This window comes from Lissotriton vulgaris, chromosome 12, assembly GCF_964263255.1.
Source record: "Lissotriton vulgaris chromosome 12, aLisVul1.2, whole genome shotgun sequence".
Taxonomy (NCBI): domain Eukaryota; kingdom Metazoa; phylum Chordata; class Amphibia; order Caudata; family Salamandridae; genus Lissotriton; species Lissotriton vulgaris.
Window position 1 is genome coordinate 789,902,640 of NC_141700.1, and position 25,888 is coordinate 789,928,527.

Sequence of the window (25,888 nt, forward strand, 5' to 3'; positions counted from 1 at the left end):
GGGGGGCCCCTGGCTTGGGCCGTCTGTCCGGAACTCTATGCGCCCTCTCCACCGAGAAGAATTTGGATAGGCCACTGGGCAGAGTAGCGCCTGTACCAACTCCTCAACAAACAGGTTCAGCGCTGGACCACGGACCTTTCTGGCACCCCCATGAGGCACACGTTGTTGCGCCGAGAGCACCCTTCCTGGTCGTCGAGTTTCTTAACTAGTTGTTTTTGCACAAGCTCTAGTTGGTGCACTTGTTCCTGCAGAGTTGCAGTATCCTTGGACAGGGCCTTCGTTGTGGTTTCGAAGTCCGTCATTCTCGATCCTATTTTGGAAAAGTCTGCCCTTAGCAGTGTCACTTCACTGGAGATAGAGCCTATAGATGTCTGTATTTGCAGCAGGTTGGCCATTACGTCCTTAAGAGTGATCTCCAGCGTCGGTTCTTGCTGTTGGCCTTTCGAGGCGCTGCCCGCCATGTTAGGCCCTCCTTGTTGTTCCTTCGTCAACGTGTATTTTTCGATTCGGTGACTCTGCACCACTCTGGACCCCCTGGTACTCATTGGGCAGTGTGTCACAGGATATATCTGTCACGCGGTTCTGATCTCACCACTACGTCCAACACCACCGATGAGGAAACACCTGGTGTATGGTCACTAAAGCTTGCCTGTATTGTTATGTCTCTTGTGCTGGCGTCAGGAGTCTATGCCCTTATGCCACCCTTCATGTAGTGCCCTCGTCACAGTACCTGATATCCTCCGGCCGCCATTTTGCATTGCACCGGTGTCTGTGCCTCGAGTTCGTCTGTCGTCCCCTGGGCTGCACTCGGCCCCTGGCACCGCGGGTCGGGCCTCGTTGTTGCTCTTACCGGGTTTCAGCCGCGCCGCGCCACCACCACTCCGGCTCTGTCTCCGGTAACCCGGGTCCCGCAAGCGATCGCAACCCATTCTTCCCCAATCAGCGACACCAGATCTCTGTTTTGGGGCACGGGCAGGGGTCTGCTCCAGCCCTTTGTTTCTTAACGAGGGCGCATCTGGACCCGCAGTTTGTTTGGGGCCACCGCTGTGGGCCGCCTCTGCCGCCCAATCTCGCTCCAATTCTATGCCGCCGACGTCGTCTCTACATGCGGCCCCGCCTCCACTGTGGCTCCCGGCTTCACCAATGGGACTAGGCCAGGATTCTTCTCCTGATCTAGATCGGCACCTGCGGATCGCGACGACTTCTCGTTTTTGCAGTCCGGACCGGAAGCAGTACGGCAGCAAGTGCAGCGAACCTCGTTGCTCAGAGGTCAGGATTTATGCCAGGATTCGTGATGGATATGGAGGTGGGTTACGGAGCTCTTCTAGGCTACAGCCATCTTCCTCCGTCGCTAGCCACGACCTCCCTAAGCCAAGTTCTTGCCTCTCAATCCTCAGAGTGACTTCTCTCATTCTGGCCTGATGTTCCCATCTCTCAGGGGAAGACATTCTCTTAACAACATCTGACCCTAATGAGGCACCAGATTGATGAGATTCCCTGGATAAGGATCTCCTCCTCCTGGGCTCAGTGTTAAACGTGCTTGGGGGTCTGGAAGGTACTAGGCCCTCTCCAGTCCCTTGTAGGTTTAAGTTAGCCTGGCTAAGTACTCCTACTTGGACCTGGCTATTAGCGTCATCCTCAGAATCCTCCTCTTCTACCGCATCTCCATCAATTAGATTCTGATCAGGGTAATCCTCTGCTGAGGGCTGTCCCTCTTCTGTACTACCTGACAGACCTGTATTAGAGGCTTTCTGAGCATCATATTCTTCCATGAGCTCAATCAAGTGCTTAACGGTAGGGTTGGAACCCTGTTGTAACTTTCTTGTTGTGCACAAGTGCCTCAAATCATGGAAAGTTAGGGTATCATAACTGGAAGGTATCCTTAAAGGATCTACCTTCACTGGGAGAGATCCAATTGGTTCTGATCTCAGAGACATGATCTAGTGAGGTGTGGTGTGTGAACCTACCTACTAAACCTCTCTAGGAGTTGTAGTCAGGGTGTGCTAGGCCCTTTACACTACAACAACTAAGTTCATTAGAACTTAAGTATTTTAAGACTTGTATTATATGTACCTCAAGGTACCATAATGTGATCTTTCAAATGATATCTCAAGATATTATGGTAAAACAGTAAATGATATCTCAAGATATTATGGTAAAACCGCTGCACACCAATGTGAGAAGTTGGCCTGATATGTGATGTCCACTATTCTAGTGGGCACCCTGTATCAGTCCAAAATACCCTTATGGTGATGGTTGTAAAGTCAACCTTATAGACCAGCTATCCTAGTGGTAGCATGGACAAAGCAGTCTTAGGCTAATACTTCAGAGAGCATGTGAAGCCAATTGTTTTACCAATAATAACCCCTTGAATACCAAATGAAAGGACACCACGCAAGGTATATATCAAATATATATGTATTTATTACTAACACAACCCCTCTGCACTCTTTATGAGGTCAGAGTTCGAGATACAGCACAAGTGACTCAAAAAGCATACTATAAGTTGTACAAATACAATTCTGCCCTAGGGGCCTCACAAACCATATACCAAGTAAGTGGTATAAGAACTACTTCAGAACAGGTGAATAGGCCTAGGGCCTAGGGAATCGCTGGGACTACACTGAACAACCACAGGTTAGGTAGTAGGAGTCTCACAGGATGCGTGTGAAGTGTCTAAACACACAGGCGAGTTCTCATAGACTTTCAATGGGAACGTAAAGTTAACAAAGTAGTTGATTTCGGACACCTCCGGGTGGACTACGGGAAAACCCAGTTAAAGTAGTTATTACTCACGGGAGCACCGGAGTACTCGAGTTACCTCACCCAGGGAAGCCGGGTGCATAGGTGTTCTTTCGTGTCGTGTTTCGTAGTCGAATCCTATGGAGAACTGCACAAAGATGCTGCAGGCGACCAGGAGAAAGATGTCCGGTTGGATCCAAGGGTGGATCGAAGCAGTGAAGAACCTGAAAGCAGAGGGGACAGAGTCTGGGTCACTAACCAGTGACCAGGAAGGAACCAGGAAGGAACCAGGCGATGTCGAGCTGCAAACAGATGAAGAAGTGAAGCTTGTCTCTGCAGCCACGTGGACCAGGAGGCGTCGACGACGACCAGGAGCTGAATACGGACTGTCCCACAAAGGATCTCGCTGTTGGCGGTGTAGACTTCCGGATTGGACTCAACAAGCCTTGGCAAAGGCAACCCACGCAGGAAGGGAAGATCGGCTTCTGTTCAGACCAGCAAGGTCTGAGGAGCTTCCCCTTTACAGGAAAGCAGGAGCAAGCCCGGAGCAACCAGGCAAGCAGTGTTGTTTCGTAAAGATGTCTTCCGGAGGGCTACTAGCCAGCGGGCTAACAACCGCGAAGCAGCGTTGAGGAGAAATGCAAGAGCAGGCGCCACGCGGCACTCGTGGAGTGTGGAGGGCTGAGCTTTGGTGCACTTACGGCTCGGAGTTTGGTCTTCTCAGGGTCCAATGCACAACTTCCAGGACGCCTCAGAAGCTGCACAGTTAGCAAAAAGCAGGTACTGCAGGTAGTCCGGTCCCACGTCGCTCGTGTCCGCCACAGTTCTCAGCTTTGCTGTGGATGTGGGTCAGGGTCAGAGAAGTCTGGAAGTCCAGAGGATGCGTCGCTAATTCTTCGGGCTCCGGCGGCAGCGTCGACAAAGCAAACCGGCAAGTCACTGATGGTGCCTGTTTGCACAGGGTGGTCACTCCTTGACCACAAGGAAGATTCTTCAGTTTTCTAGTTGCAGTAGAATGTGGAAGGTCCAGAGTTTTGTTTCAGAGTTTCAGTTCAGGATAATCTAAAGTCTCTAGACTCAGCTCCTAGCTTTATACTAATCTAAGGGGCTGGATTACCTGCTAGGTCCCTCCTATGGGTGGAACCTGGGAAGGGGGTGGTTACACCCCTTTCCCTTTGTCCAGTTTCGCACCAGAGCTGGGGCTGGAGTGCCCCAGCAACTGGTTTGAACCGGGCTATGCATGGAGCACCATGTGTGCCCCAGGCAGAGTCTCATTTCATTCAACCCACCTTGCCCCAATACACTATAGACTGTCTGGGGAGGTGCTAGCACCTCCCAAGGCAGGAGATCTATTGTCCAGGCCTCTATCGCTGGAAGGGCTCCCAGCTGCAGGAGGTCAGACTTGTGTCCATGGCAGCAGCATCCATTGTGTGATGCTGAGGCTCTGTTTAACTTTAACAGGGTAAGGCTACAACTACATGTCTTCTCCCGCTAGAAGGGTGGAATGCTACCCCCGCCGCCAGGACTGTCAGGGGAGGGTAGTATTCCAAAGCGCATGACACCTCTTACACGACATGTCTTGATAAAGCCAAACCAAAGTTAGCATTAACCGCGACGATTATAATGCACTTAAGAGTATATGGTATGGCTATATCATAGAACAGCTATAAGGACATGGTTCCGAGAGCTGCAGACAGGCTCAGCTCATGCTAGAGCACCATCTCACATAAAACCAAGCACTCTGCCTTCAGTATTGTCAAGGCATTCCATAGGAGTGACTTATAGGTTTATATGTGTCTATATGTAATGGTAGGTGTAGGGATACTATACCTGAGCAAGGGGTGATTACACAACCTTGCCCCAGCTGAGTGATCAGCCAGTTGTGTCAATGTGGATGGCCACCCAGGGGTGGCATAATACATGCTGCAGCCCCTGGTAGGCCTTGGATGCACCTATGCCCTGGGTACCTATGGTACACTATACAGGGGCTCACAAAGGCGACCCAATACCCAATTAGGTATGTACCTAAAGTACATGGTATGAATTTAGAGAGAGAACAGCTGGGCTGTCGGTCTGATTAGCAGACCCACAGCCACACTAAAGTCGAGAAACCAGTATATCAGAGCAAAAAGTGGGGGTGACCATAGGAAGCAGACCCTACTCTCCTACAAACACTTCCACTTGCAAGCATATGAGGGTCTAGTGGACGGTCTCCTAGCTTCTTTTAAGATGGTCATGCAGTTTTCTGGCAGTCCTAAATTACCATACTGGAGGACTTCAGGAGCCATGCTGCCAAGTTCAGTGAGGGAAGGTTGGGGTGATGAATCCCCCGTTCATGCACGGCAGTCTCCTGTGTGGGCATTCTGACAGGTCCAGAAGGTCCGGATACCACCATTACCTCGGCCAGTCCGGAGCAATCAGGATAATCCTCGTGTGAGAGAGTTTGGTCACCACCTTCGGGATGAGTGTATGGGGTGGAAAGGTGAACACAAATGCCCCTGACCAGTCTACCAAAAGGGCATTCCCCTTCGACCCTGGCCGATAGAACCTTGAGGCAAAGTCTCAGCATTTTGTGTTTTCGTTGTCCGCGATGAGGTCGATGCTGAGATGACCCCACTCCTGGAAAATGTCTTCATGTAATAACCCCTTGCTTAGGTATAGTATCCCTATACCTACCATTACATATAGACACATATAAACCTATAAGTCACTCCTATGGAATGCCTTGACAATCCTGAAGGCAGAGTGCTTGGTTTTATGTGAGATGGTGCTCTAGCATGAGCTGAGCCTGTCTGCAGCTCTCGGAACCATGTCCTTATAGCTGTTCTATGATATAGCCATACCATATACTCTTAAGTGCATTATAATCGTATCGTTGAGTACCCAGTCTTGCCGGTCCTTGAAGTGACGACTGAGAGCATCCGCTTGTGAGGTCTGCTCCCCTGGCAGGTGTACGGCTGTGATTGATAGGTTCCTTGCTAGGAGCCAATGCCAGAGAGCTTGAGCTTCCAGCGACAAGGTCCGGGAGCGAGTTCCTCCCTGTTTGTTCAGGTAGTACATGGTGGTGGTATTGGCCATCTGTACTAGAATGGAGTTTGCCTGAATCGAAGGGAGGAAAGCCCTGAGTGCTAGATGAACGGCTCCCAGCTCCACTATGTTTATGTGATATAACCGCTCATTTGATGACCATTGTTCCTTGTGCGGAGAGACACCGTGTGAGATCCCCAGCCTTGGAGGGATGCGACCGTAATCAGCGTCTGAGAAGGAGGTGCCTGATGAAATAAAATCCCTACTTGCAGGTACTCCTTCTTCATCCACCATGGGATGGATGCTCTGGCTGCGATTGAGAGATGTATCTTGTCGTCCCAGCGAGCTGTTTGCTGATCCCATTTGTCCCCCAGATCCTGCTGCAAAGGACGCAATCTCAGCCTGGTATTGGGGAAAAGGAAAATACAGGATGCCATCGACCTTAGCAGGGAGGCAATCTGACGAACTGACGGCATTTTGCTGTCCAAAATTTGCCTGCCTTTCTGTGTGATGGATAATTGTCTCTCCTCAGAAGGAAACACTTTTCCTACCTCACACTCTATCAGCGCTCCCAAATAATGGATTGCTGAGTTGATTATTTTAAATTCACGTGAAGGCCTAGCCAGTGACAAAGCTCTAGGCATTACAGGAAATTATTTCTCACACTCTGGGGGGTAGGGACCCTTCAACAGCCAGTCATCCAGGTAAGGGTACACAAAGATGACACTGCCATGCACTTTGTGAACACTTTGGAAGCTGACTTCAACCCAAAGGGTAGCACTTTGAATTGGTAGTTGAACGATCCAACCAGAAATCTCAGATATTGTCTGTAATGTTGATTGACCGGAGCATGAAAGTAGGCATGATGCAGATCCAGCTAACACATCCAATCTCCTTGTCTGAGATGTGGATATATTTGATGGAGAGTCAACATGCAAAACTTCTCCTTTTTGATGGACTTGTTGAGTGTTCGCAGATCCAGAATGGGTCTGTATTCTGATCTTTGTCCCTTCTTCTTCACCAAGAAGTATCTTGAGTAGACCCCTCGACCTCGTTGTGATTTTGGCACCTTCTTGATGGCTGATTTTCGCAGAAGGGTGGCCACTTCGCTCTGCAGTATCTTCATCTGTTGGCACGGAGGAAGGAAGAACTGAACTGAGGGAGGATGGTGTCGAAAACGTAGAGAGTACCGATACTGCAGCGTAGCTAACACTCACTGGACATTTGGGATAGTTTGCCACTCTTTGAGATGATTTGCAATACTTCCCCCCACTGGAGTGGTAAACGGCGATGGAGGAAGTGGGCACTCATTGTTTGGTCTGCATCTTCGCAATTCTTTTTTCTTTTCTAAAACCATGGCCTTTAGTTTGTCTGGCTCTGTCTTCATCCAGGACATTTCCTCATCTGTGTGTGCGCCAAATAAAGATGAGCCGGAGAAGGGGAGATTGAGGATCTGAGACTGCGCTTCTGGTTTAAGCGCTGCGAGGCAAAGCCAGGAAGCTCTCCTAGCACATATCTAATGGGCATAGGCATGAGCAGAAAAAGTAGCTCCATCAGCTGCAGCGCTGATCACTTGGTTCGCCACCAAGCTGCATTCAAGCAAGATTTCTTCAAAATCCTAGCGATCTTCCCTGGGCAGCTTTTCCAAAAATCTTTGAAGTGAGTCCTACAAAGACCTCTCGTAGCGTCTCAAAAGAGCTGACGCACTTGAGAGCTTGAGCTTAGAGGCTGATGTGCTGCAGACCTTCCTCCCCAACAAATCTTGTTCTTTGCTCTCCTTATCTGGTGGAACTGTACAAGAGGAGGCCGAGTGTGTCTTTTTTGCTGCAGCGATTCTAACAGAATTGGGTGGGGGGTCAGATCTTAGAAATAATGGTTCCTTCTCCGGTGGACGGTATTTCTTTAGAATCCTAGCCGGAGAGGTCTTGAGGTTGGCCGGCATGAGGAAAATGTCCATGACTGGTTGGAGTAGCCCCGGCATCAATGGCAACAGCGGTCTAGAGCGTAGCTAACACTCACTGGACATTTGGGATAGTTTGGCACTCTTTGAGATGATTTGCAATACTTCCCCTAACTGGAGTGGTAAACGGCGATGGAGGAAGTGGGCACTCATTGTTTGGTCTGCATCTTCGCAGATGTAGTGTATTGACCCTGGTTTCCTCTTCCTCTGGAGGAGCGCCAGCCTTGGTACTGAGACCTTTGCCGACCTTGCTGGTTTTGATATTTCTGCCAATGAGGGGTTTGAACTCTCTGTTGGGAGGATTGTCGATCATACGGTCTGAAACGCGGTCGGAATTCTTTTTTCTTTTCTAAAACCATGGCCTTTAGTGTGTCTGGCTCTGTCTTCATCCTGGACATTTCCTCATCTGTGTGTGCGCCAAATAAAGATGAGCCTGAGAAGGGGAGATTGAGGATCTGAGACTGCGCTTCTGGTTTAAGCGCTGAAAGGCAAAGCCAGGAAGCTCTCCTAGCACATATCTAATGGGCATTGGCATGAGCAGAAAAAGTAGCTCCATCAGCTGCGGTGCTGATCACTTGGTTCGCCACCAAGCTGCATTCAAGCAAGATTTCTTCAAAATCCTTGCGATCTTCCCTGGGCAGCTTTTCCAAAAATCTTTGAAGTGAGTCCTACAAAGACCTCTCGTAGCGTCTCAAAAGAGCTGACGCACTTGAGAGCTTGAGCTTAGAGGCTGATGTGCTGCAGACCTTCCTCCCCCACAAATCTTGTTCTTTGCTCTCCTTATCTGGTGGAACTGTAGAAGAGGAGGCCGAGTGTGTCTTTTTTGCTGCAGCGATTCTAACAGAATTGGGTGGGGAGTCAGATCTTAGAAATAATGGTTCCTTCTCCGGTGGACGATATTTTTTTAAAATCCTAGCCGGAGCGGTCTTGAGGGTGGCCGGCATGAGGAAAATGTCCATGACTGGTTGGAGTAGCCCCGGCATCAATGGCAACAGCGGTCTAGATGCCACTCTCTGGTGCAAAGTCTCAAAGATTACTGAAGACGAGCTCTGCCGAGTAGTCATTGGGATATTAAGCTTACTTGCCCCTCTGGAAAGCACATCCTCGAAAGTGCCAACATCATCCACCGGAGAGACCTTCGACTGTGGGCTGTCAGTAAGAGTCGGTGAGTAGTCTCTCTTTGACGTATGTGTGGAAGAGGAGGAAGGCGTTGGAGATCTGTAGCTTCTCCTTTCACTTATGGATCTGGACCTCCTTCTGGAAGAGTATGCAGGAGTGTGACTGCAATCTCTGCCTCTCGATGGAGTACAATCCCAGTCCACAGCTTGCACCAGTTGAGCCAATGGCGACCTGTGGAGAGGACTTGAGTAGTGTTGAGCATCTGTTGCTTGAGTGGTAGCCCAGTGATGCAGAGGCCTGGTCCATCTAGGTGAGAGGTGGATAGAAGGTGACCTTTGCCTCCCTCGTCCCTCCGGAGAGCATGCAGGAGGAGATTTTCTTCCCTGTGTTTGTGCAGGCCTGTCTGCTGAATTAGGATGACCAGTGGACACTAAACTGCTAGATGTACGGGTTACTTACCTCCGGCAACGATGTATCTGGTAGACACGATTCTAGGCGCAGATTCTTAAACGTAAAATTACCCCCAGGCGTGAGACTGGATCCGGAAAAACTTTTCTGCCACAGCATCCCTGTGCGCCGGTGCGACGGCACCACGTGACTCCACCCTGACCTCGTCCGCGTTCATGACTCCAGCAAGAATACATAAGTACTACCCCGGCTCGCCTACGTCAGTTTTCTTTGGAGAACTTTTCCAAGTGGAGCCATCACTAACAAAACTGTGAGAATACTGGAACAGTGCGTGAAAACCCAGCTATACAGATGGAAAATAAACAAATGGTGAGGAACAGCACCATCCAGAATATTGCCAGGCACTAAGTCACCAAGTCATGGAATGAAAGAATAGAGCGCAGCTACTGTAAGCAAGCCTGTAACCAACATGACCGCTTCCCTGGAGACAGAAAGAATGTGAAAAAGTGCACAGCAAGAAGTCTGCAGCCACCGCCCGGAGCCAAGAAGGGTTCCAAGGCCAGAATAGAAGAGCAATGACAAGTCATCCCCCAACAACACCAGCAGAAGGATCGCCTAAAAAGAACTGAGGGTCGAGACCCAGCCAGGGGACCACAACCCCAAGGATTGTAAGAGTCAGAAGTGCAAGCAACACAAGGAAGCAGAGCACAAACGAACCCTACATTGGAAACCAAATGCATGGGCGCAGAGGTACCCAGGCATTCGCCAACCAATCACCAGAAAGGAAGGAATGGAGCAACAACAAGGCGAGCATCCCCCTAGGGAGGGAGTAAGAAAAAGGCACTCGCATAGGACCTCCGCCCTGAAGCAGGCGAGTGCAGAAGACCGAGAAGGGACCTCGCACAAACAGGGAGGAAGGGCAGGTGGTGAAGGAATCTGTGACTAGAATCGTCTCTACCAGATACATCATTACCAAAGGTAAGTAACTCGTACATCTGATAGAGACTACTAGCCGCAGATTCCTTAACGTAGAATAGATACCCAAGCCATACCCAATGGGGAGGAGGGTCTGCGAGAAGACCTCTCCAGCTCAGACGCGCACAAGACCCCCGAAAGGGGACCAGTCAAGAGGACAGGGAAAAATAGCCCAGCCCACCGCAACAGGGGATGAGTCACAGGCCCTAAGCTGAAGAGAACCTCAGCATCGTGGAGGAACACCTGCCCCACAGGGGATGTGTTAGAACGACAAAGAGGAAATCCAGCCTTCACCAACAGAAGAAAGCAAAGGCAATATGAAGGAGGCCAGAACCCCCCAAGCCCAGTCAACGTACCAGGGACCACCACCTGAAACCCCAGAGGTACAGGTAAAACAGAGGAATACAGAGGAAGAAGAGCAATCTACAGAATCCAAGGAGAAGAGGCAGAAGCACGGCAAAGCCCTCCACCAGGAAACATACCCAGTGAAGAGGGCAGCCGAGCCCATCACAGTTTGAAGTCAACAGACAAGACAGAACGGTGCCTGAGCAGTAAGGCAGGCGGAAGAATAAGAACGTAATCAGGAGCCAAGGGCCCACGCCAAGGTCCTCCTGCCACAGAACAGAAGAGCAGGCGGGGGCAGCCAGCCGCTGACAAACGCCGCGAAACTAAATGCAAGGCTAGTAAAACGTCCCGAACAACCCCTAAAGGAGACCGCCCCGGACATAACCGACCCGCGAAGAAGTGCGATCAGCTAGAAGATACGAGGAGAAACAAGTAGGACGGACCAGGCCGTCAACACAGGAAACCGTTCCCTCAGAAACACCAGACAGAGAACCAGACCAAACGGCAGGCAAAGGGCAAAAACACTGCAGCACAACGCCGTAGATGGCCAAGCCATGCCCCAGTAAGGACCAAAGACCGCAGCATCGTAATACAGCAACACCAGGAACACTGATTAACCCACAAGGGGGAGTCGACACCCTCTAAGCGTGAGACAGGGCTATACAATAGCTACATGTACCCCACATAGGGTGGGACACGTCCCAAGAAAGCATGGGAACCACTCTTAGGGGAAAAAACAATCCTGCATGAGAGGAGAAAATCGGCAGAAACCACAGAAGGCTTAGTAATCAGCCAAAAGGCACATCCTTACCAAAAAAGGGGGCCGAACCAGCAGCTAACTGAAGAGAGGGGCCAACCAAGGACCCCGAGGGCACAGTAACCCTCAAAGAAAAGTGTAACAGCCACTCCAAAAACCAAATACCAGGAGCAAGTGGGATAGCGCCTCCCACCAAGACCTGGAGGATCAGCAAACCAACCTACTGAGGAGGAGGAGGAGGAGGAGGAGGAGGAGGAGGAGGAGGAGGAGGAGGAGGACAGAGCCCCACAAGAAGACGCTGAATGGCGCAGTCAGCATGAGTATTAAACAGAAGGACCCTGTCAAAAGGTAGGTCAACCAGATGCTTTCTAATATTTTCAGGAAAAACAGCATCACGTAGCCAAGCATGGCAACGGTGAGCCGCAGAAGTGGCCATAGCACGGCCGAGGGCATCGGCAATATCCAAGACCGCACAAAGAATAAACATGGCCAACTCCCTACACTCCAACACATGGCCCCGCAGATCAGCACGGGCACCCTCATGAGAGACATGAGAAAGAAGGGACTCCACAAAGTCCCACAGGCTGGAAGTAGCCCTGGTCAACACACACAAAGTGTTACGCACACGCAAGGCAGCACTGGAAGAAGCGAAGATATTACCCTCCCATGAATCTAACCACCGTGCCCCCCGAGATGGAGGAAACAACACCACAGGCAAGCACGGAAAGGCATTCCACAGAAGAGCGCCTTGGGTAGAAGGGTGGAAAGAAAGACAGACGGGGTCGTGGGGAGCAGGACGATGGCGATGCAGTAGTGCCTGAGGCACTGGATCACCTGTGGCAGGGCACCTCCAAGCCCCCATAAGAGAATTAGGAGTGACGCTTCAAAAGGAAGGAACAACTCCCGTTCACCAGGGCCCTGGTGGAGAATCTCCAAGAGGTTGTATGTAGAAAATGGAGAGACAGGTTCACCCATCCTCAGAATACCAGAAGCTGTGGAAATAGCCCGAATAAAGGCAACACTGGCCTCAGTAGGGCGCAGCGGAGGGGAAAGTAATTCCTCCATGGGTGACGGTTGTAGACTGAGCCGCCCATCCCCAAGTCCAGGGGGGAGCGGCCAGCCCTGGAATAGAGGAGGATCTACAGATGAATGGGGAACCTGAGGGGCCCCAGGGGAAGGCAGAGAGGCCGGTGGAGATGCCAGCCGCGAGCCACGGAGAGAAGGATTTGAGGATTTAGGCCGTGGGGCGGCGAAGAGCCTTCTCTTGAAGATGCCGGTGAAAAGGCAATAACAAGGCACCCTGTCTCCTGGGAGGAACACACCAACAGGTGACAGACCTCTGGTGAAGAACGGACATCAGGAGACTAATCCAGAACCCAATGCCGGCGCGGCTCAGTGGAGTCCACCATCGTCATCTGATTGACGTCGACCGGCGCCGGTGAGGGTATCCGTGGCGCCGGGTCGACTTCTGCCACCATGTTTTCTCCAGAAGAATGGGGCGAGGTCAACGCCGGAACGGCGCCGAAAAGGTGCCGGCTTGGCCTCAGACGGGGCGTCCGCCCGCGTCGAGGACTGGATTTGACTCGGGAAGGCGCCCCAGGTCCCGGCCTCCACCCGCGACTCCACAGGAGCCGAGGGGAAGGCTCCCGGCGCCGGCTAGACCTCTGGTGAGGCAGCCACCTGCTCAGAGGAACAAGGGAGACTCGGGGGCAAGCCCGGAGTCCCGGCGATCACCTTCGACGCCACAGGGAGCCCCGTAAAGATTTGCAGCGAGGCAGGGACGCTAGGCGCCGAAGACGGGAGCCCTGAAGGGTTACACCTTGAGGACACCACCCTCCTACGACCTGAAGCCGGAGCCGCCGGCGACTCCACGGAAGTCCCAGCGTGAGGCAAGGGATCCGCGGACGTCTCAGGAGGTGGAGGAACGGAGCCACAGCGAAGGCTGTCATTTGGGCCTTGGTCGCCTCAGTGCCGGGAAGCAGCAGGAAGGGAGGAGACAGGTGCATGTCGCGGGGGAGACTGCGCCCGCAGCGGAAGTAGGACAGGGCCTCGGAGACAAACTGAAGGATCTACCAGCCGGCGAGCCACGCCCAAGGGGCCACGGCGAAAGACGATGTCGCAGACGAAACCGAATGAATGACGTGTCAGGGGTTGCTTTTTTTCATTTCAGGTTGGCTTGGGTGGTATTATACCAATTCAAAGCTGTAATATTGTGACTGGAGTGATAAATGGCTTATGTAATTTTACAGCTCGGCGTGGATAGCACTGTGCTAAATCTATGCTTAAAGACTTTGATAGAAAAGCAGACATTTGAGCTGAGCAAATGTAGAGTGTCGCTGGTGTTGAGGGTGCTCTATACAGGAGCTGCCTTCCACCTAAAATTGGGAACTACCCAGAGTTCTCTCCTTTTTTGCATTTATAAATATATATATTTATATTTAGAGCTGCATATATACGTTTTTCATATATAATTTTTTTATTTCCGGGGTCCCCGCACATGGGCAGGAATATTCAGTGCTTTTGTCTATTGATGAGGATCCCCAGGAAGAGAATTAGCTACTTTCTGTGCTCCGGTCCGAATGGACATAGACACACACCTAGAAACAGAAATCCCTAGATTCCTGGCATATATCCTTCTAGGCCGCCCCAGCTCACTTACCTTTCCACTAAAGTTCTGCAGAGGAAGACAGATAGGTTTAGCGCTTCTAGCGGCCCTTCAGACCATATTAACGCACTGGGGCACTAGAAATAACCCTACTAATCGAGGCTGGCTACACAGACTCTGGTATATAATGGGGATGGAGCGAATCACCCTCACCAAGGCTCTGGAAACCCTTCTTAACCTTCCTCATGACAGAATTTTGTGAACTTACTTGCCCTAAGTACTTACACTTACTCCGCCTATCGGTCGGCCACAGCCTACATATAGAACCGCTGGTGTGTGTCGGGGGGGGGGGGGGGTGTTGCGAGGGAATGGCTCTATTTTCTTATCTTTGTACAAGCAACCAGGATCGGGTTGGTTGGGTGGGTGAGTGGGGGGGGAGTTGCGGGTACAGTATTTTGTTGTAATTATCTCGTCTGGTGAGCGTCCACCCGTTACATGTCTAGCGCTACTTAAATTCAATAAAGAAATTGAAACCATAAAAGGTGTAGTGACAGTTTTCAATACATTATAGTTACATCCTACATGGCTAAACTGTCTTATTTTCCTTCACCTTATTCCCTTAAAAAAAAGTTGGTGGAAACAAAAAAAGGTTTTCTAGTGAAAGTTCTGTATTTTAAGTATATTTACAGTTTTGTAAGTAAATTAATTAAACTAGCCTGTATTGCTTGTTTACAGCTGCTAAAGTGTTTTCTGTATCACATAAGACAGTACGGCCTCCCGGAAGAAAGGCAAAACACAGAAATAGCTCTTTTGGATCTGGTTATCCTTTAAACACCAAAGCCTAAAAAGAAGGTACTAGGCAAATCAGAGTGCTCTTAGCGGTATCTGATTCTAGAGACAATAGGTATTTTTTGTCACTGGGTTCACTCCGTGGGAGACACAAATGCCACAGAAAAACAGCCTAAAATATACCACTACCTAAGACGGTAAGAAATGTAACATTCATGGCAAAAAAGAGAGGAAAGAATTTGATCAGATAACCAGAAATAAAAAAACACAAGAGAGGATAGATATAAGCCAATCAAATTTAACATACCCATGCAGTCCTTAATGGATTTTTGCAACACATGCTGAAAGAGCTCCTCGTACTCTGAATCGGTGAGATGATACTGTTCCTAGTAATAGATGAGCAAATACTTGATGAGAATAAGAACACTTACAGTTTCAAGCATGACAAATAGGCAGAGAACAGCCATCTACCAGTAAATTGGCTGTTCATGCCAATTGTTCATTAAGTTTAACAATCATTTCAAATGCATCCACTTGTGGCAAAGACACAACACTAATTAGAAAGCTGACAAGAGGGATTATGGTGAAAGGTGGCTCTAAGTCAACCACTGCAATTTTTGTAGATTTGTCTTTTAACATGTTCACCACAGGTGCTGTCGTTACATGCTGTCAGAAAGCCTGCTATATATTTGTGCCACCTATAAAAAGCAATGACTTCAAGGCAACTAAAACTATTTTTAAAAACATAAAAATGTTGATAATGACACTTATTTTTAGTGCATGTGTGTTAATAAATCTGTCACATTTGCCAACAGCAGAACCTAGAAGTTACTGAACTGTAACAATGGACACCTACCTATAAATGTAGTTCTTCACCAATGGTATGTTCTGTGAATTTATTTGCTTGCTTGAATATTTAGCAACATCAATCTAGGAGTCCTTAACCAAACAAATGAAGAACCAAGGGCCAGATGTAGAGAGGCTATTACCGGTCGGTAACGGCCGAATTCGACCGTTACCGACCGGTAATAGACTTTTCCTATGTAGGAGGTTTTTTTACCGATTCGGTATTTACCGAATCATCATTTACCGATTCAGTACGGCTTTAAGGATTCGTTATTTACCACCAACTAATAGTTCCTATGTAAATGCAAATATGTGCACTTACACCTGTACCATGTGACAGACATACATGCCCTTAGGGCATGTATGTGTGCCACATGTGCACACAAGCACTAATCAGGGGTGCAGCAGGGTGTGAAAGTGACACCTAGCCACCCTTGACTTTTTTCCAATTTTACGGAATCGGTAATTACTGATTCAGTAAATACTGAATCTTAACGATTCAGTACTTTTTACCGAATAATTACCTACATTGCATTTACTGATTCAAAAATAACGAATCGGTAAAATTCGGTATTTTCGAATTGGTAAGTCTAAATTACCTACATTTAGCCCCAAGGGCCAGATGAAGGACGGCTATTGCCGGTCGGTAACGGGTCGAGATTAACAAATTTCGGCCGTTACCGACAGGTAATAGGCTTTGGTTATGTAGGGGGCCAATTTACAGATTCGGTAAATACGGAATCGGTGTTTACCGATTCGGTATTTACCAAATCATCATTTACCGATTCGGTTTTTACCGAATCGGTAAATGACACGTAGGAAGCACTTTGAAGAGTGCTTCTGTGCATTAAGGATTCGTTATTGACCACCAACTATTAGTTGGTGGTAAATAACGAATACCTCTGTAAATGCAAATCTGTGCATTTACACCAGTGCCATGTGGCAGACATACATGCCCTTAGGGCATGTATGTGTGCCACATGTGCACACAAGCACTATTCAGGGGTGCAACAGGGTGTCAATGTGACACCATGCCACCCTTGAATCTTTCCCTCTTTTACCGAATCTGTATTTACCGATTCGGTAATTGACATTCATTCCTATGGGCCTCCAGGCCCATAGTAATAAATGGCAATTACCGAATTGGTAAATACCGATTCGGTAAATACCGAATTTTTAGCCAAATTGCATTTACCGATTCGAAAATACCGAATCGGTAAAATTCGGTATTTTTGAATCGGTAAATACTATTTACCTACATCTAGCCCTTAATTTTCTACGCCCTTCAATTTTCTAGGTTTTATCCCATATTCAGGGACATTGTTTCCGCACTCAAAATCTGTCCTCCAGGCACTGTAGTTCCACCCTTGTCCACTCTGCTAGTTATGAGAAGAACCACGAAATTCAACCACAGTTAGCCAAAACCCTCTTTTTGAAGTGTAGATATGAGATCCACCAGATAAATTCATTCGCATCTAAGTGATCATCTCAACAAATAGCGGAAAAGGAATCTAAATGCTCACTCCGCTCGTTAGATGCAGAGGAAGACATCTCACACATTTTATTTTTTAGTACTTTATGTGTCCCCTCTAGGAGGAAATGGATAAAGACGCTGATTCTGAGTTTGTCACCTAGAGATTTCTGGCGGCTCTAAGAATACTAAAATCAGATAGCTCAAACTTATTGTATTTGGCGCAATTAGATTTCTACTTGCCATGAACCATGTAAGGAGAAGGAGAGGTTAACATTTTAAGGTTGAATTTTACCGTCTGTCTATTTGATCATGTTTTATCTATTGAACTATAATTGATTATGATTAACTGTATATTTGTGATACTGTAGTCTTAGACCAACTTTATTTAAACCAAGTATTTTGATTGTAATATTTATTATGCACCTTGCACTTTATATAGTTCATATCCAAAAACGCATTTAAGGTGAGTATCCTTTTGCTTAGCCACACATACCCTTCTTGGAAACGTATGTGGTATTTTATCTTGTATGCACTAGTGTTTTTAAAAAAGCAATTTATGTAATAAGGATGGGTTGTTTTATTTGAAATGTTATTATTATGATCTTTTATGGCTCTTTTGAACCGAAATATAGAAAGAATGAATGAATGAGAAGAACAAGCCACTTTCCTTCGGTAAAGACTCTATTTAGCTGCAGTTTCCTTACCTTAAAATAAAACCCAGGCATCAGAATGGATCTGGAAAATCTTGAGCATTACCTCTGTGTGCCGGAAGTGACATGCGTCATGCCCATATTGAAGCCACCCTAGCACGCTGATATCATTTTCTTTTTCTGACAATTCCGTAACAGAAGCTCGGAGCAACAACAGAATGCTACTGGAACAGTGTGCAGACACTAAGGACCTTCAAGAGTCACCCTAAGCAGAGAAATCTGTTCACAAAGAGGGGAGGATGGGAGGGCTGGTAAGGAATCTCCAGCTAGACAGAGGTGTAGGAAGGTGGATACCTGACTATGGTTGCCCCAAACTTTTTGCCTAGTGTTTAGCTGGTTTTCAACTTAGTTGGCCTGGGATCCTGCTAGTCAGGAGCCCAGGCTATGTGCTCTCTCTGTAAAATGGACTCCATGTACTCGAGGTACATACACGATTGGGAATAGGTTCACCTTGTCAGCCCCTGTAGAAGTGTAACATAGGTACTCAGGGCATAGGTGTAACCAAGGCCTACCAGGGGCTGCAGCATGTATTATGCCACCCCTGGATGGCCACTCAAATAGACACAACTGGCTGATCACTCAGCTGGGGCAAGGTTGTGTAACCACCCCTTGCTTAGGTGTAGTATTCCTATACCTACTTGCATATAGACACATAGTAACCTATAAGCCACTCCTATGGCAGGTTTTAACAATCCTGGAGGCAGAGTGCTTGGTTATGTGTGAGATGGTGCACTAGCATGAGCTGAGCCTGTCTGCAGCTTTTGGAACCATGTCCTTATAGCTGTTCTATGATATTGCCATACCATATACTCTTAAGTGCATTATAATCCTCGCGGTTAATGCCAACTTTGGTTGGCTTTATCAAAACATGTCGTGTAAGGTGTCATACACTTTTGAATACTACCCCCTCGCCAATTCTGGCAATGGGGGTAGCATTCCGACTCTTCTAGAGGGAGAAGACATGTTAGTTCTGACTATCCCGGTTAAAGTTAACCAGAGCCCCATCATCACAAAATGGATGCTGCTGCCACAGACACAAGTTTGACCTCCTGCTGCTGGGAGTCCTTCCAGTCACGGAGGTTTGGACAATAGGTTTACTGATTGGGGAGGTGCGAGCACCACCCCAGACAGGAGGATATGTATTGGGACAGGGAGGGCTGAATGGAATCAGACACTGCCTGGAGCACTCTAGGTGCTCCATGCGTACCCCAGTTCAAACCGGTTGCTGGGGCACTCCAGCCCCAGCTCTGCCGCGAAACTGGACAAAGGAAAGGGGTGTAACCACCCCCCTTCCTGGTCCCACCCATAGGAGGGACCTAGGGCCCGATGTAGGAGCCCTAATACCGGTCGGAAACGGCCGAATTCGGCCGTTTCCGACCGGTATTATGGTTTTCTTATGTAGGGGGCTACATAAGTACAGATTCAGTAATTTTACCGATTCTCTACATTTACCGATTCGGTAAAATACCGAATCAGTAAATGTACAGAATCGGTAAATAGAGATGTAGGTGACACTCTGAAGAGTGCCACAGGCCTTCAAGAGTCGGTATTTTACCACCCAATCCAATTGGGTGGTAAAATACCGAATCCAGGTGTGCATGCACATCTGTGCATGCACACCTGTGCCATGTGACACACAGACATGCCCTTAGGGCATGTATGTGTGCCACATGACACACAAGCCTGTAATTGGGGTGCTAGAGGGTGTCAAAGTGATACCCCCTGCACCCTTATTCCACATTGATTCCTATGGGCTTCAAGGCCCATAGGAATCAATGGGGGATACCGATTCGGTATTTACAGAATCGGTAAATACAGAATCTTACAGATTCGGTATTTACCGAATCAGAATTACCTACATTTCCCTCCCTCTAATTTACCACTTCTTAAATACCAAATAGGTATAATTCGGTATTTTAGAAGTGGTAAATTAGATTGACCTACATCAGGCCCCTAGTGAGCTAACCAGCCCCCTTTAGTTGAATAAAGGTAGGAGCTGACCCAGGAGAAATTAGATTAATCCTAGAATCGACTGAAGACGAAACTCTGGACCCTTCGACATTCAACTGAAGACTGAAGACTGAAGAAATCTCCTTTGTGGTCAAGGAGTGACCACCCTGGGCAACCAGGCACCATCCAGCAACTCGACAGCTTGCTTTGTCCCCGTTCCCGCCGTAACCCGAGCACAGAGCCTGACAAGACCTCGACTCCCGGATCCCTCTGATCCCACTGCACGACTCCAGCACAGCTGAGCCCCGTGGAAAGCGTCGGGACCCGTGGAAGCAGGTAACTTGGAACGTCTTCAACTTGCTAACAGCGCAGCTCCTGAGGCCTCCTCAAAGCTGTGCACTGGGGACTGAGACACCCCGACACCGAGCTCCACCTGCACCGAAGACCAGCCCTCCACACTCCACGAGATGTGCGTGGGGCCCTCCTGTTTGTGTTCTGCTCGACGTGTTGTCCCGTGTTGTCCCGTTGCTGGCCCGCTGGCGACGATCCTTTTTTGAAACTCCACCGCTGGTCTGGTTGCTCCAGACTGGCACTTGCTTCCCTGCAAAGGTGAAGTCCCTAAGACCCTCCTGGTCTGCACCAGATGCTCCTTGTGTATCCTGCGTGGGTTGCCTTTGCTTAGGCTTGTTGGCTCCGATCTTGAAGCCGACCCCTCCATCTGCGAGACGCTTCATGGGACAGCTCCTCTCCAGCACCTGGTCGTCCTCGACACCTCCTGGTCCACGAGGCTGCAACAACAAGCTTCACCCCAGCACCTGATTGCTCCTCGACGATGTCTGGTTCCTTCCTGGTTCCACCCGGTCACTGGCCAGTGACCTAGACTCTGTCCCCTCTGCTTTCAGGTCTCTTCAACTCCGATTCACCCTTGGATCCACACGGACATCTTCCTCCTGGTCGCCTGCAGCATCTTTCTTCACAGGCTCCATTGACTTAAACGGCGAAACCCGACACATCTTCACACCTATGCACCCGCTTCCTGTGGGTGAGGTAACGCGAGTACTTCGGTGCTCTCAAGGCTATTGACTATCCAAGTGTCTAGGTTTTTAGTTGTAACCGTCTAGCTAGACCGGAAGTGTCCTAAATCTTCATTTACTTACCTTTTACGTTTCTATTGACTTTCTATTGACTCTCGCGTGAGAGTACGGACTCTGCACGCGCTGCCTGTGGGCCTCCTACTCCTAACCTAAGGGGCGGATAGTGTAGCCCCAGCAATTCCCTAGACCCTAGGCTTTCTCCTTTCCTGAGTCGTGGTTCTTATACCACTTACTTAGTTTATGGTTTTACGCGCCCCTAGGGCCTAACTGTAAATTGTGCTATTTAAAGTATTTCTGAGTGTAACTTGTTATGTGCTTTTGCCTCTGATCTCATAAAGAGTTCAGAGGAGTGTGTCGGTAAATAAATACATATATATTTTATATATATTCTGTGTGGTGTCCTTTCATTTGATATTCAACGGGTTACATATGGTAAAACAGCTGGCTTTACACGCCCTTAAGAGTCTTTTAGCCTAAGACTGTTCTGTCCATGCTACCTCTAGGATAGCTGGTCTATAAGGTTGACTTTACAACCATCACCATAAGGGTTGGTTGGACTGGTGCAAGGTGTTCACTAGAATAGTGAACATCATATACCGGCCAACATCTCACATTGGTGTGCAGCGGTTGGGATTAGAGCTTGCTGTTGTTTTACCACTTGTAATCTTGAGATATCATTTGAAAGATCACACAGGTACCTGTAGGTACATAATAAAAACAAGTCTTAGTATATTTAAGTTCTACTGAACTTAGCTGTTGTAGAGCCTGGGCCTAGCACATCCTGACTACAACCCCTAGAGAGGTTATTTGTAAAAACATATAGTGTAGGTAGGTGCACCACCCCACCTGACTAGAAACTATGTCTCAGACAGGGAACCCCAGTGGTCCTCTGCCTGCAGAAGTAGATCCCTTGAGGACTGCTTCGAGATATGAAGCCTTAGCTTTTCAAGAATTGAGACAATTGTGTACTTCTAGAAGGCTAAAACAGGGTTCAAACCCTACCCTCAAGTTCCTGGTTGAGCTCTTAGAAGAGTATGATGCTCAACAGCCACTTAAGACAGTGACACAGGCAGTGAAGATGAACTCTTTCCCTCCTCAGATGATAACACTGATACTCCAGTACCAGATGAGGAAGAAGAAGATGGGGAAGAAGGAGATGATTCTGATCTTGAGACAAACAGCCAGGTCTTAGTCAGAAGACTTAGTCAGGCTAACTTAAGCATACATGGGAGTCAATATGGACAGCCCCCATACAGACCCCCAAGTGGGCCTAACCAGAGGCAGAGAAGAGGAAGATCCCAGGGACTCTTTCCAATCTCATGCTTCAAATGGCTCTCATGGCCATGCTCAGAGAGGGATGACCTCCCCTCAGAGAAACGAACATGAGGACAAAATGAGAGATGCTGCTCTTGGGATTGAGAGACAGGAACTTGAGGTTGCCCTGGCCAAAGAGAAGCTTGCTCGTGCTAGAGAGCATAGACAGAGTGGGTTAGAATCCACTGGTGGCAACAATATCCCTAAGGATAAAGATAGGTCCTATGAGAATAGAAACCTAAGCAAGATTGTGCCCCCTACAAAGAAGGGGATGACATCCACAAATGGATATCTGCTTTGGAGAGGGCCTGCAAAGTGAAGCAGGTACCCCAAAGTCAGTGGGCAGCAATCTTATGGCTCTCCTTTTCAGAAAAAGGTAGAGATAAGCTCCTCACAGTTAGTGATGGGGATGCTAACAAAAACTCTGTCCTGAAGAGTGCTCTGATTGATGGGTTTGGCTTAACCACTGAACAGTACAGGTTAATGTTCATAGATACCCAGAAGATACAGACTCAGGACTGGACTGATTTTGTAGATTGTGCTACTAAGGCTCTGGAGGGCTGGTTATTGGGCAGCAAAGTACATGACTATACAGGATTGTATAATTTGATTATGAGGGAGCAGATCCTTAGTAATTGTCAAAACCAGCTTCTACACCAGCACCTGGTGGACTCTGATCTGACCTCTCCACAAGAATTGGGTAAGAAGGCAGACAAATGGGTCAGAACCAGGATTAGGCCTAAAAATCAGGGTGTTGACCAGAAGAAAGATTCTACCAAGCCTCAAGAGAAAGGTGGGGATAAAGCTAAAAACAAGACTTCCCCAGGGCCACAAAATTCCAATGATGGGGGTGGGTCCCAAAATCCTTCCTCTACAGTTAAGAAACCTTATTGCCATGCTTGTAAAAAGCCTGGCCACTGGAAGACTGACAGCAGTTGCCCCAAAGCCAGCAATAAGGAAAATATTCCTCCAAGTAACACTCCAACACCTCCTGTTACTACTAGTAGTAATCCCCCAGGTGGTGGGAGTGCCCCCAAGAATTTGGCTGGGTTTACTTGGGGAACTCAGGTGGACTCTGGCACAACCAGGTCCCCTACCACAGCTACTCTTGTCTGTGAAAATGGCATGGGGGTTGCCAACTTCACTGCTTGTCCCAACACTTTGGGAAAGTACAGACAGGAGCCCCTCATCAATGGCCAGAAAGTTCAATCCTATAGAGACACAGGGGCTAGCATCACTATGGTGACTGACAGTCTAGTTCCCTCAGGACAACTTTTACCTGGGTTCACCTATCAGGTGATCAACATTGATGGAGTGCAGAAAGATCATCCCATGGCAGTAGTAAATCTCAGCAGGGGAGGTGTCACTGGCCCCAAGAGAGTGGCAGTGACTACAAACTTGACTGTAGATTGTCTACTGGGGAATGATTTAGAGATCTCAGCCTGGGCTGAGGTAGAGCAAGATACTCATTCCAGAATGGTAGGCCATCCAGAAAAGGTTAGTGGGGCTGTGGTAGCCACAGCCCAGGCACAGGAAAAATGTCTTCCTTAAGAGGTTGGAAGGGCTGTGATGGTCACAGCCCACACCCAAACAGAGTTCCTTCCTGAAAAGGTTGGTAGGGCTGTGATGGTCACAGCCCAAACTCAAACAGATTTTAGTGTTGTGAAGCCAGAAACAAAGGATCACACCACTCAGACAGAGAGCAATGGGGAGGAAGAAAAGTCTCCCTCCCACCCAACATTAGGTGAGAGTCAGCCTCCTCAGGGAACTGACCCTACCCCTTGTGAAGGAACTGCCCCAGAGGTAGTCAGGCCTAGCCTGACAGAGCCCCTGAGGTCAGTGGACCCTTCCAAGGTGGGACCCAGTCTGGAGCATGTAACCTGCCCCTCTCTACCCTGCCTCAGTCAGCCCAGGGCTGTAGAGGTCAGGGAGGCCAGTGGACCCCAAAGGGCCCCCTGTCCACAGGAACCCCCGATCAGCAGATTAGGGGCACCTGTGAGAAGTTGGCCTGATATATAGTGTCCACTATTCTAGTGATCACTTTGTATCATTCCAAACAACCCTTATTGATGATTGGTTGTAAGTCAACCTTATAGACCAGCTATCCTAGTAGCATGGACAAGAGCAGTCTTTAGGCTAAACTCTAGAGGGCGTGTTAAGCCAGCTGTTTTACCATCACATATACCCCTTGAACACCAAGTGAAAGGACACCACACAAGTTGTTATAAAAATAAAGTATATTTATTAATAACAAGTCTACCCTGAACTCTTTATGAATCAGGGAGCTAAGCACAATACAAAACTCTTAAGAAAATACTGCAAGTTGCACAAATAACACAAATGCCCGAGGGGCACGAAAAACCATATACTCTAAAAGTGGAATGCGAAATACTAGCAGGTAAGTAACACGATCCAGAGGCTTCAGGACCGCTAGGACTACTTTACTGGACCCTAAGGTTAGGAGCAGGAGGCCTAGGGAACTCGGGTGCAGAGTGTGTACTCCTACGCGGGATGCGGGACAAAGTCTATGGATGCTAGTAATTCTAAAGTTACTGTTTCCGGACGAATCCGACTAGGTAGACTAAAAACGAAAAAGGATCTGGACACTAGGATAGTGAACCTACGCTGGAGCACCGAAATGCTCGGGTTACCTAGCCAGGGGCTGCGGCTGCATAGGGTTCAAATGACGTCGGGAATCCTCGTTGTAGTCTATGGAGCCTGAAAGAAGATGTTGCTGGCAGGCGACCAGTGAAGATGTTCGGTGTGATCCAAGGCTGGATCGGTGATGGAGACGACCTGAAAGCAGAGGGGACTCAGTTCTCAATCACTAGCCAGTGATTGTGTGGGCACCAGGATGGCACCGGATGAAGTCAATGCGATCAGGTGAGTGGGTGACGCTGGACTCTGCAGTCACACGGACCAGGAGGCCTTGTCGGCGACCAGGCTGGAGGTGCGAGCTGTCCCACGATGGTGTCGGCTGTTGGCGATGCTGGATCCAGGATTGGAGCCATCAAGACACAAATGTCCTAGTTTTCAAGGCAATTCTCATCTATGGATCTGCAGACATCACTAGTTGTATATTAATTACACCAGAAAATCTCTTATCATAGAGATGTTAGAATAAAAGATGTCTCAGTCTATTGCCCTTATAAAAACAGCCCGACTTTGATAGACACACTTAGACCAACACAAAACCCACAATCACCTTAAATGACAACAGAAAAAGGTGAGGAAGGCGATATGGCACCTCACGGGCGCACCACCAATGGGACCCCTGGCTGGTACTCACCAGGATGGCCCTGTTCTCATCATTGGTGCCATCAAGCCTTAACGGAAACGTGTCTTAAACCCAAAGCAAAAGACAGTGAGTGGTGCAGTGGACACAACTTATATGTGACGAAACTAACAACATTAAACATTTAACATATAATTAACTGTGCAACTAGGACAAAAATCTTTACTCATGTTCCTTTTTGTGTTGCATACAGTACACACATAAACATAAAAAGAAGGATGTGAATACTACCAATCGATTCACACCCTACTTACAGCTGACATGTTTCATTGCCTTGGTTTCTATCAGGCAATTTCCTCAGGGCAAACCAATTTAAATGCCACTGCAAAGGACACTGAGCTTTGCGTGCTGTAATAAAAAACAAACATGGTCGAGGTTACCGGCTGTCCACCCCTGTTTAATACACAAAGATACTTTGTACAGTCAAACAGCCATGCTGTTATAAATAATAGTTACCCTTCAGTTAGCCTTGCCTCTC

General features: G+C 48.4%; 1 protein-coding gene across 1 annotated transcript in view; it reads right to left on the reverse strand.

Annotated features, from left to right (window-relative positions):
• The window catches only part of ZCWPW1 (zinc finger CW-type and PWWP domain containing 1), a 645,937-nt gene that overhangs the window by 589,821 nt on the left and 30,228 nt on the right, over nucleotides 1-25,888 (reverse strand). Inside the window, exon 2 of the mRNA XM_086945720.1 lies at nucleotides 15,035-15,113. Within this exon, the coding sequence (XP_086801846.1) occupies nucleotides 15,035-15,113 (79 nt within the window). The remainder of the gene's footprint in view (nucleotides 1-15,034; nucleotides 15,114-25,888) is intronic.